The sequence below is a fragment of the Opisthorchis viverrini genome, assembly GCF_000715545.1.
Source record: "Opisthorchis viverrini unplaced genomic scaffold opera_v5_29, whole genome shotgun sequence".
In the NCBI taxonomy this organism is placed as follows: domain Eukaryota; kingdom Metazoa; phylum Platyhelminthes; class Trematoda; order Opisthorchiida; family Opisthorchiidae; genus Opisthorchis; species Opisthorchis viverrini.
The window spans coordinates 2,510,505-2,525,204 of record NW_008751685.1 but is presented as its reverse complement, the minus strand read 5'-3'; the positions used below and the strand labels follow the sequence as shown (position 1 = coordinate 2,525,204).

The following is a 14,700-nucleotide window of genomic DNA, read 5'->3' as shown; positions in this document are numbered from 1 at the left end:
GGGGAAGAAAAAATGTCCCTTTCTGCTCTAAACAGACATACCACTTTGGAGCACCAACTCTCCTATTGCGACCTGTGCATTCGGTACTCTCGAGTAAAATCAAGTTTAACACTTATCCCTCTGTTTAGCTGCTCCCATGTGAGTTTGTTCCAATGAAGCCCGCTGCGCTTGCTGAGCACCGAAAATGGGACAAGCAGCGTAAGAGAGGCCATCCATTATGTGATTTTTGTGAGGAACGGTTCTATGAAATGGAAGATCTAATCAGCCATATACGCGATCGGCATTTCCTCTGCGATCTCTGTATGACTACGGGGAAGTTCGAAGTTTTCAGGTACGTACTTCTGTGCCAAGAAGAATCCCCTGCGATTTGTGTGCTGGGTTGTTGAATATATATTCGCGTTGTTTGGCGCTTGGTAACTGCCAACAACACCGTATGTTCGAGCTTGAATTTGGCGATGATCCCACCGGCGGAACTTTTATTCCAATAATGCTGGCTATTACCTCAAGAGATTATGAGCGATGTTTTCTAGAGAGAGGGTTTTATCTGATGTCATCTGAAAAACGCGGGTTTGCATTGAGCTGAAGTAGGCATGGCCAACTACGATGGAATTCAGATATTTATGGGCCTTGTTTGGATTTCATCAACCCAAAGCTGCTACCTTGACGTGTTAGTCTCGCTTGAGTGCTGCAATGATCCTGTGGGTTACATTAGTTTGGGCTTCGTTCCACAAGTTGAAATCGTGCCAGAAAGGCCAAAGTGGAGCAGTCTGGCCAAGAACAACGAGACTGTAGTGGTTGACGGCCCTATGGAGTATCTATTGAACAGAACAAATTAATAATGTAAGCCAGATACAAAGTCACAAGGAGAAAAATCCAAGTAAATCTTGACTCACAGTTCAAAATAGGAGATTCCGTAGTTCCGTATTCCGTTGAACCACCACACCAAGAATAGTTCTATCTTCCTGGTATTCTAGATCTCCGGGGATCGAAATATTAATCCACAAGTGTGAATATATTAGTCCAGTGTTTGCAGCTGAAATGTTTGTTCACGTTTAGTGTTAGTAGCAGTCAATTAAAGCCAACCGGCGGTCACAACAACAATCACTCAGCAAAAGTCTCAAAGTCACGTTGGAGCCAACCAGCGGGCGGTAGCGGTTGTTTTTCAGTAAAACAAACTTTTGTACAGCGATGTGACTGATAATGATGGGGAAAAAGACGATACTGAGCATGAAAAAGAGCATTTTACAAGTGCTACAAGACCTCGTACGACGCGCGCTTTGAGGCGGTCTGGGTGTAAAGGCGTACTGTCCTCTATGATAGAAGGGTGAAGGCAATAATATTTCTCCCGGGCGACCTGCATGTCCGCATTCGTGGAAGCAGCGATGCTACATTCCCCCGAGGATGGACAGGTTGGAAAAGGTTGACCCTAAAGTATGCACGCTCCGATCGCCCAGCGGTTGACCACGACCGCCAGTGCCTTGTTCAATACAGTCGAAATACTTTCAACACCAAAGAGTCTGGCGCTGCTCAAAACTCACTTGCTGTGCGCAGCCGCCTCAGAAATGAGACAGTATCGCCTTACTCCATGAGCCCTCATGTTGGGCCAATCCCCTGCAACCGAGCAGGTCAGGTTATTGAGTCAGCTCAGGGAAGGGTCTCCAAGGAAAGCTCTACTGCCCGATGCCTCAGGGGTTAGGCATTACCAGCAGCTTCGGTTGCGCTGGTCGTTGTTCCTGGATGTGGGGACCCCGAGACGCGCCACATCAATGGTTAGAGACATTGTCGGACATGGTCCAATCGCATCCCCAATGGCGCTCATGCATCCAAGCTATTGCCTTCAACGCATAGCTCCCTTCCAACTTCCCCCAATTCAAGTCTGACTGTTGTATTTACACACTAATCTATCAGCTCCTGTCTCCACTGCGGAGCTACCTCCCTCACCTCCCCCAAATCATCGGTGAACGAAACTGGCAGCTACAGCCACTGTACGGCAGTTACCTGGTTATTATAGCTGACAATGGTGATGATGATGATTTGAGTCGAAACTAAAGGTGGGGAACCTCAACCAGGCCCCTTCTTCACCCTGGGCAACCGTAGATATCATTTTCCCGCACCTTTATTTGTCCACTTATGCCCCTCCCCAACCCCATCCCACCGCACAAGCAGACGTTGCTTGGTCATTTGACTCACTTATCTGACCGATCAATTCAACCAATTTATCAGCTATGAAGCGTGTACCATAGGCGTATTTGTCCCGTTTGCTAAAGTTTCGGTCACCCGAAAGTGGAAGAGTGCGGGCGATACGGACAAGCCTTGGAGGCGATGACATGTTCAGTTAGTTTGGGGATTGGGTAGCTACGCCTATTAACAGTAAACAAATCAACACCTTGCTAAGTCCACGAGATCCCTTCTGCGCAGGAGCTTTTATTGTCCCTACTCTCAAATTGGCAAACAGGCAATGCTCACTTAGACTTGATACTTCCTTAAAATTGATGTATGCCGTGTCTCCGAAACATACAAGACTCAAGCGTGGTTGTGCATCTCAAAGCGCCAATGACGAACTCAGCTCTTCCACGTTTTTCTCCTTGTGTCTGGTGATCCAGAAGCGATAACTCGTGAAATAAATTGCGCGGGAATTGCATTCAGCCCCGAAGCTAAACACGCTTTTCTGGTTTGGATTACAGTGAACAGTGGTCTCTGTGCCGTCCGGTTATCCAGCTCAATGGGTCTCAATGACTCTCGGTATAAAAGGCGGTGCCTTTTTTGGTATCGGCTTACGCCCTAATGGACTGTAGTTCTGACGCTGAGGAGGAGGTGATAAGATTGGTCGATTTGATTGTATGAGCACCTTGGAATCATAGCTGGAGTCGATACTGGTCGCACCGACAGCTGAGAGCTACTCTAGTTGTGCGGTGATCATGAACTGTTTTTGTCCAGTAAGAACTTCAGCGTAAAGGTTGGCATCGTATCACCTGGCGGCCACCAACTGCAAATCAACCATAGACCAAGTTGGATCACATGGCCATCAGCCACCAGTGGAGAACCATAATTTAAGACTGTCGTTTTTCGACCTGAGCTAGCTCAACAGCTCTCTACAGTAAACCAGTATTTTACTGGTATGGAGCACATGGATGAAGCATGGAACATGTCAAAGGAGCTCTTTTAGCGGTGTTCAGTACAATCTGTCCGACTTCTCCGCTTCGACTATAAGACCATTGGATATCGTCGAGAATGATAGCAATGCTTAATGCCAGGAAATCCATACGCGCAGGTGACGAGTATGACGGCGCACGAAAATTCCTGAAATAGTGAAGTGCCTAAGGAAAGACCGAGAGCTCTGATGGAAATCAAAGTTGGAGGAGGTTTTCGCTACCAGAAACATGTCGACTGGCCCTAGGGAAGCAACGGTCTGTGTAACGATAAGTGAAAAAGGCAGTTTATTAATTCAAGCGGAAAACCTCGGTAGAAGAATGGGCTAAACACTTCAAAGAACATTTTAGCTGGCCTCCTGCAACACAGCCTCGATATGGTGCATAAGGACGAATGGAATGTAAACCTTAATCGTCCCTCAGGTAAAGAAGTAAAGTACGAGCTATCCGTATCGAAACGTAAGAAGGCATCTTAGCCGGACGGTCTGTACCTACTCCCTTTAAAAGAAGGCGGAGAATCCGGTGTGACTCATCCAAGAAAGGTCACTGGTGCGATATTGAGTGAAGGGAAAGTGTCTGCAGAATGGAGTCAGGGGATGTCAAACAATGACTTGACAGCGGAGTATGAAGGACAACACCAGCAAACGCAGTTGCGTTTGTCATGGTCATCTTCCTGGATGGGGACCCCGAGACTAGACACACCAATGGTCAGAGACATTGTTAGACAACCCAGTCGCGCCCTCAATGGCTCTCATGCATCCAAGCTATTGCCCTCAATGCATAGTTCCCTTCCCAATCTCCCGATTTAAAAGACCACGGACAACCCTGTATTCACGTATCAATTGTGTTAGCTCTTGCCTTTAATTCGCAGCTACCTACCCCACCTCCCCAAATCATCGGTGGACGAATCTGTGGCAGCTGTGACAGCTGTACGACAAGTACACTACAGCCTATACATTGATGATGATGATGATGATGGTGTTGATTGGTTAAATTTCAGAGGGTCCGTGATGGAGCCTTTGGTGCGATTTCTGTGACCCGCGCTCTCCGCAGTTTTGTCCGATGCTTCATCTGGTAATGCTTGTAAAATGGCTTGTAGCCCAAATATATGGACGGTGACTTCGTTGGAGAGTTTACTGAGACTTATGGACTATGGTTTGCTCAACAGCTTGATCGACAGGTTCTAGCTGTGACAAAGCCTACCGGTGAGCGCAAGGGCCAAGAGGGTGCATAAACTCTTCTGATGTCGATCAGCAGTCCCATCTTACTTTGTCTTCAACTAGGTACAGTGAGGATCACTTGGACCCCATCCTGGAGGGCGGGTCGCACCAACGATAACCGAACTTCGTCCCAGGCCGAAGGTTGGCAACCTCTTTGCTCCCGCCACTCTGCACTGGGAACGGAAAAAGCTCTCTATTCGGCAAAATGGTTTGGCATCCACAATACTAAAAAATCCACAATACATGGTCTAACCAACGCAGCTTTTGGTGCTGGGCACATTCTTCTATGGAAGTCCCCATTACACAACCGAACACTTGCATTCTAGTTGCCTCGTTACGTATTTGCCAACGCCAACCCACACTAGCTATGGATCTGAGATAACGGTTGTTGTGGAGCTGAAGACTTCGCACTTCCGCTGCTCGAACAGGCCAAGTCTCACAGCCATACAGTGATACAGCCGCACTGTAGCTTGATATGCACGTCCCTTGTGATGTAGAAATATGCCGATTTGCTATAGAGGAGGTGGTAGCTCCTGTAGCATAGATGGTCGTTGAATTGTTCTCTGAGCTGTGAAGTTGCCCAGCTCAACGGACAACCCAACGACCATATACAGCTTTGATGACATAGATGTCTCAAATCAGCAAACGCGACCCGAGCCTTGCATATTCGGACATTAATCCTATCTGTTACGCTACAGTCATAACTAATGCAACCTTAACATACGTAAAACGCTTCACAACCTTGAATATATCCGTGGATTGTCATCAGGATACGCAGTGAATGCATCTCCAGCAGCGTGACCTCACAATTTGTCTTCAGGAGTTCGACAATCGTTGTCTCAGGACCATAGCTCGTGCGAGTTGGTATCGAAGAATTCGTAACGAAGCAATTAAAAAGCGAATGATCGGTTGTACGGCGGGGAAATTTCGTTGAAGAAAGTGTCCAACACCAAAAACTTGCGTAGTCAGACCATGTATTGCGTATACCAAGCCATCATTCGAGGAAGAGAGTGCTGTTTTCCGTGACCATTTCAGAGTAGGGGATACAGAGAGGTTGCCAACCCCTTATCTGACAGTGGTATGAGAAAGATTACCGAAAGTTGGGATGCTTCCGGTGCTAATCGCCTTCCAGGATGGGGACTCCGTGCTCCTCACTGCGCCCGGCTGCAGACGATGCAAGATAAAGTTGCAAATCGATGTCAATGGCGTTCGTGTTGTCAGTTTCTATCCAGATTGCCTGGATGAGTAGAGGCTACAGTAAGCTAGCATTAAATCCCTTCCAGGTCCACCTTTATTCTTTTCTTCACAATAAGGCTTTCAACTTAATCATGACTGTGCGACAGCGAAGCATCAGTGTTGAACACTGATGTCCTACTCCCGATGATCATGATGATAATTATAAGTATCCACAAGTCCGCCATATTTTTCGTCTCTTCCATTTCCTCAGCCTTCTCTGCCCATCAGCCTTCATGATTGGTGCGGACACTGCTTTTCACTCTACATCCGAAAATCCTCCTTGCTGGAATTTGTTAGGAACTTGCAGAACATTTCTTGGGGTTCTCTCAAGTAAAATGAGCAATGATGATGATGATGATGGTGTTGATTGGTTAAATTTCAGAGGGTCCGTGATGGAGCCTTTGGTGCGATTTCTGTGACCCGCGCTCTCCGCAGTTTTGTCCGATGCTTCATCTGGTAATGCTTGTAAAATGGCTTGTAGCCCAAATATATGGACGGTGACTTCGTTGGAGAGTTTACTGAGACTTATGGACTATGGTTTGCTCAACAGCTTGATCGACAGGTTCTAGCTGTGACAAAGCCTACCGGTGAGCGCAAGGGCCAAGAGGGTGCATAAACTCTTCTGATGTCGATCAGCAGTCCCATCTTACTTTGTCTTCAACTAGGTACAGTGAGGATCACTTGGACCCCATCCTGGAGGGCGGGTCGCACCAACGATAACCGAACTTCGTCCCAGGCCGAAGGTTGGCAACCTCTTTGCTCCCGCCACTCTGCACTGGGAACGGAAAAAGCTCTCTATTCGGCAAAATGGTTTGGCATCCACAATACTAAAAAATCCACAATACATGGTCTAACCAACGCAGCTTTTGGTGCTGGGCACATTCTTCTATGGAAGTCCCCATTACACAACCGAACACTTGCATTCTAGTTGCCTCGTTACGTATTTGCCAACGCCAACCCACACTAGCTATGGATCTGAGATAACGGTTGTTGTGGAGCTGAAGACTTCGCACTTCCGCTGCTCGAACAGGCCAAGTCTCACAGCCATACAGTGATACAGCCGCACTGTAGCTTGATATGCACGTCCCTTGTGATGTAGAAATATGCCGATTTGCTATAGAGGAGGTGGTAGCTCCTGTAGCATAGATGGTCGTTGAATTGTTCTCTGAGCTGTGAAGTTGCCCAGCTCAACGGACAACCCAACGACCATATACAGCTTTGATGACATAGATGTCTCAAATCAGCAAACGCGACCCGAGCCTTGCATATTCGGACATTAATCCTATCTGTTACGCTACAGTCATAACTAATGCAACCTTAACATACGTAAAACGCTTCACAACCTTGAATATATCCGTGGATTGTCATCAGGATACGCAGTGAATGCATCTCCAGCAGACCTCACTCACAATTTGTCTTCAGGAGTTCGACAATCGTTGTCTCAGGACCATAGCTCGTGCGAGTTGGTATCGAAGAATTCGTAACGAAGCAATTAAAAAGCGAATGATCGGTTGTACGGCGGGGAAATTTCGTTGAAGAAAGTGTCCAACACCAAAAACTTGCGTAGTCAGACCATGTATTGCGTATACCAAGCCATCATTCGAGGAAGAGAGTGCTGTTTTCCGTGACCATTTCAGAGTAGGGGATACAGAGAGGTTGCCAACCCCTTATCTGACAGTGGTATGAGAAAGATTACCGAAAGTTGGGATGCTTCCGGTGCTAATCGCCTTCCAGGATGGGGACTCCGTGCTCCTCACTGCGCCCGGCTGCAGACGATGCAAGATAAAGTTGCAAATCGATGTCAATGGCGTTCGTGTTGTCAGTTTCTATCCAGATTGCCTGGATGAGTAGAGGCTACAGTAAGCTAGCATTAAATCCCTTCCAGGTCCACCTTTATTCTTTTCTTCACAATAAGGCTTTCAACTTAATCATGACTGTGCGACAGCGAAGCATCAGTGTTGAACACTGATGTCCTACTCCCGATGATCATGATGATAATTATAAGTATCCACAAGTCCGCCATATTTTTCGTCTCTTCCATTTCCTCAGCCTTCTCTGCCCATCAGCCTTCATGATTGGTGCGGACACTGCTTTTCACTCTACATCCGAAAATCCTCCTTGCTGGAATTTGTTAGGAACTTGCAGAACATTTCTTGGGGTTCTCTCAAGTAAAATGAGCAATGCATTTAACCTAAGAATTTACTACTCCTTTGGTTTCTAACAGATTTGCCTGCCCTTTCTGTGGTCCTAGAAGCCGAAGTGAGATGCGACTCCGGACGAGTGTGGTCAGAATCCAAACAAGTGTTGTAGAATCGTTCAGCTGTAGAACCCTTTGGTGTCTAGCTGCCATGCCACGAAGGAGGCACGAGGGTTGGGATAATATCAAGTTGCCCAAGCCTAGACAGGGGAGGTCGAGAGGCAGAGGCCGCTTTCGAACCACGGACCTTCTGGTCAGCAAATTCGCGCACTTGATCCGTCTAGAAGGAGCGGTAGTCAGTTACTGATCCGTGCCATCAGTACTTTTTCGTGTCCCTTTTGTGGCTAGGTCGCTGGTGAAGGACATCGTGTGGCTATTTAGGAAATTAGTATTGCGTAAAAACAGTTTGTGATCAGCATGCAGCTGAAACAGTTTTCCTCACTGCCGATGCGTACCGTGGCCAATCCAAGTCAACCACCAAAATGAGTCTCATGTGTGGTAAGTATACCCAATTGTGAGTTCAGATCTTCGGCAACACAACGGCATCTAGGATTTTCAGCCAACCGTAACCGGGTACCCAAGGTGTAGTAGAAGTTACATTTGATGGTCTTAGTGCTATAGTTAATTGGGGTGTAAGCAGACAGCTGTCAAAGTCCCACTTGTGTGAATCCTACTCGGACACTAGCAGGTGAACGACACCGAGGTGACTGTTTGCTGGTATCCAGTCTAGCAAAGGTTTTCCCTTCCGGTAACTTAGAATGATGCTTCAAAGACCGAACATTAAAAACAGCCGGATGAACCGGGTATCATTGCTCTAAGGTCGGTTTCGAGATGCCTGAGGCTATCGGCGCCGATTGACGCGCAGATATTGTAGCCATAACCAATACAAGACGAACAGATCGTCATTCCTAACGGAATGACGGGTGGAGTAATTAATAGGGTGGTGTGAGGGAAAATATGTGAAAGAGGGAAGGGAGGCATCAGCGGTAGCCTGTTTTCACTAACACGCCTTTTCGAATCCATCGACTGAGGTGCCCCGGCTGAAGGCATACGACGGCCGATGTGGCGTTGCATATACTATTTTTTATAGGTACCATGGTTGCACGTGACTGGGACACTGCTATGGTGCCCAAACGCAGGCAGGAAGACGATAAAGGTCCTAAACCAAATCCTTTGGTTCAAATGTTTGACGGCAAGCCCTGGTATTTAGCGAGGAATGCCCCTGCCTTGCTTTTTTAAAGAATAAGTTGCAATGCTTACCTAGAAGACCAGGAGACTATTTGACTAGACATCTAAGCAACCTGATATGAGAGACTATGATGTTGCACGGATCGAAGGGTATGCCAGCTTTGTAACAGACGCGGCTGACGAAACTTGTGCGCCGACGGAAAAACAGATAGCTTCCGGTGGGTTGCGCACGCAGCCAGAAAACGGAGGCGGACAGTAATTTTCCAAATAGTATTAGTGTTCCTATTGGCGTGAGTCAAGCGGTCTATTCAACTATAGTTTCAGGGTGAATTTTCACTTGAATCGCGTCACAGTTTAGCACTAAACGTTAGCTTTTTATGGAATTTATAAGAATTACCGTGTGTTGTTCGACAAAGAAGTTTTAAGCCCTTTCAGAATACCACAAATTCGGTTTTTCAGCTTCAAAGAATAGTTAGTTATCGTAGTCAAAAGTCGTCAAGTCCCGAATTTACGACCTGTATTGGACGAACTGTTTGTTCCTTTTACTGATACTTATACTGATACTGATACTAAGCGTTTAATAAGTAATGGCACTATGAATTGGTGGATACTGTTGTTATTCAATCACTCTCCACTCAGGACTTGTGGCTAAATAAGCCTAAGCTACACGTCAAGTAACAGCCTCGCCGCTACCTATAATTGTGTTAACACAGGAGCCTCAAACAGATTCCACTGGCGTATCAGATGCAGTGAGCGCGAGCACTCTCAAGCCTGAGCGTTCGAAGTTAAGCATAACTGTTCTCGCACTCATTGGTGGTAATAATGGTGGGGTTAAACGTTTGATTAGAGTTAACCCTGAAATCGAGTACGTGAATGCATCTCCATTGGCTCTCTTCCGAGTTCAATGAAATCCCGACCATTTCTCGTGAGATGCTTCGAGAAAATGGTTCAGCTGTAGCACCCTTTCGATACCTAACTACCATGCAACCAGAAGGAAACACGAGGGCTGGGATACTGCCAGGTTGCCCAGGCACAGACGGGCAATCGAGAGGCAGAGGTCGGCTTCGAAGCACGGACCTTCCGTTTACTGACCAGAGCTCATCGGCCTTAAATACCGCTGTCATCGCTCCTTGATGCCACTGGCGTCTCTGCAGAGGGATTGTAAGTACATCACTCCAATACACCACCGTTTTGTTGCTTGCTTCCACAGCAACCATGTCCTCTTTTCCGTAGGTTTCGTCTGTACCGTTCTGAAGTAGTACTGGGGCTGGGTGTTCGGGGGCCAGCCGTCCCTAATAACCGAACAGCACATCATTTGGACGGATGTGTCACGTGTAGGACACGGGCCAGACGAAGGCATACCCTGATTGGTCAGAATGCCAGCCAATCCGAGTCAAGCACCTTTGACTCGACGCTTCTCGCCCCCTCACGGACATTCTGGCACGACCTTGTGGAACGCTCTGTGACTACCCTATATATATACAGCAGGAATGATTTTCCACTGTCTCCATAAAGTGCTGTGTAGAGCTACCGTGCCTTCTGATATACAATAGTGGGCGGAGCAGGAAGCCAAGGTACCGATACAGGGTTGCACTACCGTTCAGCAAGACACAACACTGGGAGACTGCAAGGTTTACTGGGTGTAAACAAAAGCCATTGACTTCTCTAAGCTCAGAATTTTATAGAGCCTAATTTTTCCGCTTACTGATTTGTGTCTTCAGTCCCTGCTATATCGTCCGTCGTTTTTGTCCTATTCTCTAGGGAACAATGGGAGTTGCTGCAACACTACAGTGACGCACACCATTTATGCGCGGAATGTCGTGCGCAACAACGGATATCCTGTTTTTTGACTTCGGATCGTCTAGGCCTCCACCGATTTCAAGAACATCCTAACGAAGTCGCTAACGACCCGAATTCTTGGCTACCAGTTTCCATCCAGTTACCACCTCGAGAGGCCGCTGCTTCGCGGAGGTATGACAATTCGGGCACCCAAACTGGAATAGATAGGGTTGGCGGGTATCTAAGTAAGTCATGTAGTTTTTAGCTCTTGACTGATATAATTGTCATCCTAATGAGAGAAAGGCAACTTACTAGCCTCACCTGAAAAGCGGGAAGCCTTTTCACTGAATCGTGACTTGTGCGAGCCGTTACCAAAGTATCTAATGGATTAAGCTTTCTCTGAAAGGGCTTCTTTTAGGCAACTTATTATATGTATAAATTTCTGTCATGTTCACTATGAACACGGCCGAATTCGTTGGTTGGTTGAAGGGCCCTGTTTTAGCTACATTGACGCCTTTTGATCTTTGGGTGGTATAAATCATGACAAACTAGCCGTGATTTTTTAAGTAGGTATTCTCTTTTTTGCGCAGGTCAGTTTGATCCCCATTCTGTGTCTGCGTCTAGCTTTTGAAGCGGTCCTTCAAGGAGACCGAATGACAATTTCACGGTTTTGATGCTATTTATTTCGTGGTTTTTATTCGTCCTCGCAGCAAATTTAGACTGAAAGAAGACCCACTGAAATAGACCAACTGCACGAATTACCTGGTCTGATTTTGGCCAGTGGATATTCTTAGAAGCTCCCGATTGATTTTGGCACTTCATAGGTGTAAAATAGGAGGGGGGCGAGATGGCTCAAGTGGTTAGAGCCCGAATTTACTGACCGGAAGGTCCGTGGTTCGAACCCGACCTGTGCCTCTCGGCGTCTAGGCTTGGGCAACCTGGCAGTATCCCATCCCTCGTGCTTCCTTCGGATGGCATGGCAGTTAGGCATCAGAAGGGTGTTACAGCTGGAACGACAATAAATGTAAACTAAACATATACTCGCATGCTTGTTTCGTCGCCTTCCTTGTTGGGAAGGTAAACTGTCTCTGTGAGATGTGAGAGAAAACACTGCATGGTTCTGTGCACCTCTGGCGCTTTGCTTTCATTCCTTCTCTTATCTATCTGATTTAAGGGGCTTCTGACGGTACCTTGGTCGCTGAGGGGACAGGCGCGGGGGTTCGGTTCCGTCGAGTCAACCCAAGCGAGTGGACAGGTGATGATTTCCCAACCCTTGGGGCAAGTGGATCTACCAATCAACAGCCTGCTCCAGCGAGTACTCGGGATTCATACTCTAGGCCACAATCTGGTGCACCAGTTACAACCAGTGCTTCGACACCGCGTCCGGCAGCAACGTTGGCGTCTGTCGCCGGTCGTGGGCGTCAAAATCAACTGACTGCGGATGATTTCCCTAGTCTTCCAGGGTCTAACGTATCGCCAAAGGGTTAGTGTTTCCTACACCTTGGTATTTGCGGCCTCCCAAATGGTCCAGTCAACTTCCACTCCGTTTTATCAAGCTTTTGCGCCTTTTAAAATCTTCGCTTATATCTACTCAAAAATGTGAGACCATCATACTACTGCCACGTACCGTCTTCACGAGTCCAGGCTCCAAGAAAACCAGTGTAGCGATGTTACAAACGTCTTTGACTGTTCTGACATGTGCTGCGAGTTGTGCACATTAAGCTGATTTCCTTATACACACCAACTGTAACGAGGATCCTAAGTCTTACTTTTTTGGTTCTTTTGCTTTTGTGCCTATTAAGGTCCATCTGAGATCCATGTAAATCCCATTGGGATCTGGTGAACTGAATGACCGTTGTCCCAGCAGCAATCTAACAGGTGCTTCCTAGAGTTATAAAAGCGCGTGTTGGTGACGCACAACCGATTGAGTCCAGTGAAGCTAACAAGCCTGTCACCATTTCACAACGAAACCTTACTTTCCAGTTGCAAGCAACTATGATCACATTACTCTTCGGGATTTTTTAACAGCTGCTTTGCTGGTGTGCCACTCGAAAACAAATGTCGGCGCATTTACGGTTGTGACAATGTTGAGTGTGGTGAACTTTTGAACCTTGACAATGTAGTTCCTTAATTGATCAACTGGAATGATACTGACGTACTTTGAGCCCGGTTATTAAAGGTAAGGGCTACGCCATATTAGCCAAAAAGATCTTGCAGACCCCCGTCATGAAAAGAGAAAGCTTTCGGCAGATAGGTCCTATCGACCTTGAAGAGCACGAATGGCGATAGTTCGCTCCCAACACAAAAATATATTTACACTCCAGCATCCGGTTTAAACACGTTTCCTAAAACTGGTTTCTCCAGTATGCTTTGTTCAACCCAGTCATGGAGATGGCCGGGGAATGCTTGACATGAAAAGTATAGCTGATAAGAGGCATGTCATGAAGTCTGCAACCACCTGACCCCATTCAGTGGATTGTGTACGGTTGGACACTTACCAGCTAAAATAAAGAGGTCCATAAAGCCACTGAGTTTGTCCGGCTCCAACCAAGGGTCACCCGTCTGATTTACTTCATCCAAGGTCCTTCTTCGAACGCCTAGCCGACGGTTACTGTTGCAAAGTGGAAGCCGAAGATGTGCAGCTGTCCGAGGAACATGTAGCCAGTGCTAGACTGCATCCAACGGGCAATGAGCTCAGAGTATGTCTGATCCGCGCCGGTTTTGCTGGTTCATCCACGTGGTCTACATATATGAAAACCGTTTACATAGACGCACTTCACTCCACCCTGAGGACCGGGGAAAGGAGGATGCCGCTGCAGGCTCTGACCTGACAATGGACCGTCAAGTACTTAGAGAAAGGTTGCAACATATGTCTTCTCGAGCCAGATATTTTTGACCGGTGATTGCAAGTCATCTTACTGTCATCCAGCAGTGGTTACCTCGTTAGTTTCGTTGCAAGCCCTTTGAGGCTATTTTAAAAATAATTTTTGATCTCGTTGATAACCGGAGCACGCATGGACGAATTACGCTAAAAAACTGGAACCCTGCTTGGCATCCTTGGGTCTCGACACGACGTACTACTTAGAATATCGCTGAAAGCTTCGATAACACACTACCCATTTTGCCCTTCTTGGGACTCGCCGGGCATGCATAGTCACATTGCTTCGATCAAGCCTGCGTTCTAATTAAACACCGAATTGTACACAGTTGAGGAACTACCCTTAGTTGCAAACTACTTTGACGTTGATTCGTGACTCATTTGAATTCCTCGTTGATAATATTCTTTAACTGAATATAGTGTATTATACCAAGACAGTATACGCTTATATTTCAATGTCGCAAACACAAAGTGAATTTTGCGCAACGTATTCATTTAAAGAATATCATCAACCAGAGATTTAGTCGAGTTCCCCGTTGACACCAAATTAATTTGCGGATTGAATTGCAAATTCATCAATTACCTACCCCTTTGTTGTAGTGTTCTCATCGCAGCATATGTTTCAGTGAGAACTTGTCGCGCATGCTCTACTCGTTTGAGCATATTGCCGACTGCTTTCTTTGCAATAGATTTTTCTCAAGTGATCTGTTTTCCCCAAAACTAGCCTCTTCCCAACCACTCTGGAAAGCCAAAAGCCACAGTCAGCCCGCATCACAATCATCCAATACGGCTGCGAGTCGGACTCGGCAGGTGAAACCAACACAGCAGGATTTCCCCGAACTACCTGCAACCGGCCGAACAGGTGTGTTGGAGTTCATTTGTTTTCCTGTTTCACCCTTCGGGTCTGTTGCTGCAGTCTCTGGTAAGATTCCTCTTGTAATCCCCCCGCCCTCGAAGGCACCAGTCCCCTCAAAAGTCCACAAAATCGCCACATATCAGCCGTTATCAAACGTCAGACCACAGGCGAAAAGGCGCTCTTTTATTTTATATATA

At 46.8% G+C, this 14,700-nt stretch overlaps 1 protein-coding gene across 1 annotated transcript in view; it reads left to right on the top strand.

Annotated features, from left to right (window-relative positions):
* T265_02429 (hypothetical protein) overlaps positions 1-14,700 on the top strand; it is a gene marked incomplete at both ends in the record, with an annotated part of 60,980 nt that overhangs the window by 8,096 nt on the left and 38,184 nt on the right. The window contains 3 exons of the mRNA XM_009166662.1: positions 10,752-11,014; positions 11,944-12,252; positions 14,372-14,509. Of these exons, the coding sequence (XP_009164926.1) occupies positions 10,752-11,014; positions 11,944-12,252; positions 14,372-14,509 (710 nt within the window). The remainder of the gene's footprint in view (positions 1-10,751; positions 11,015-11,943; positions 12,253-14,371; positions 14,510-14,700) is intronic.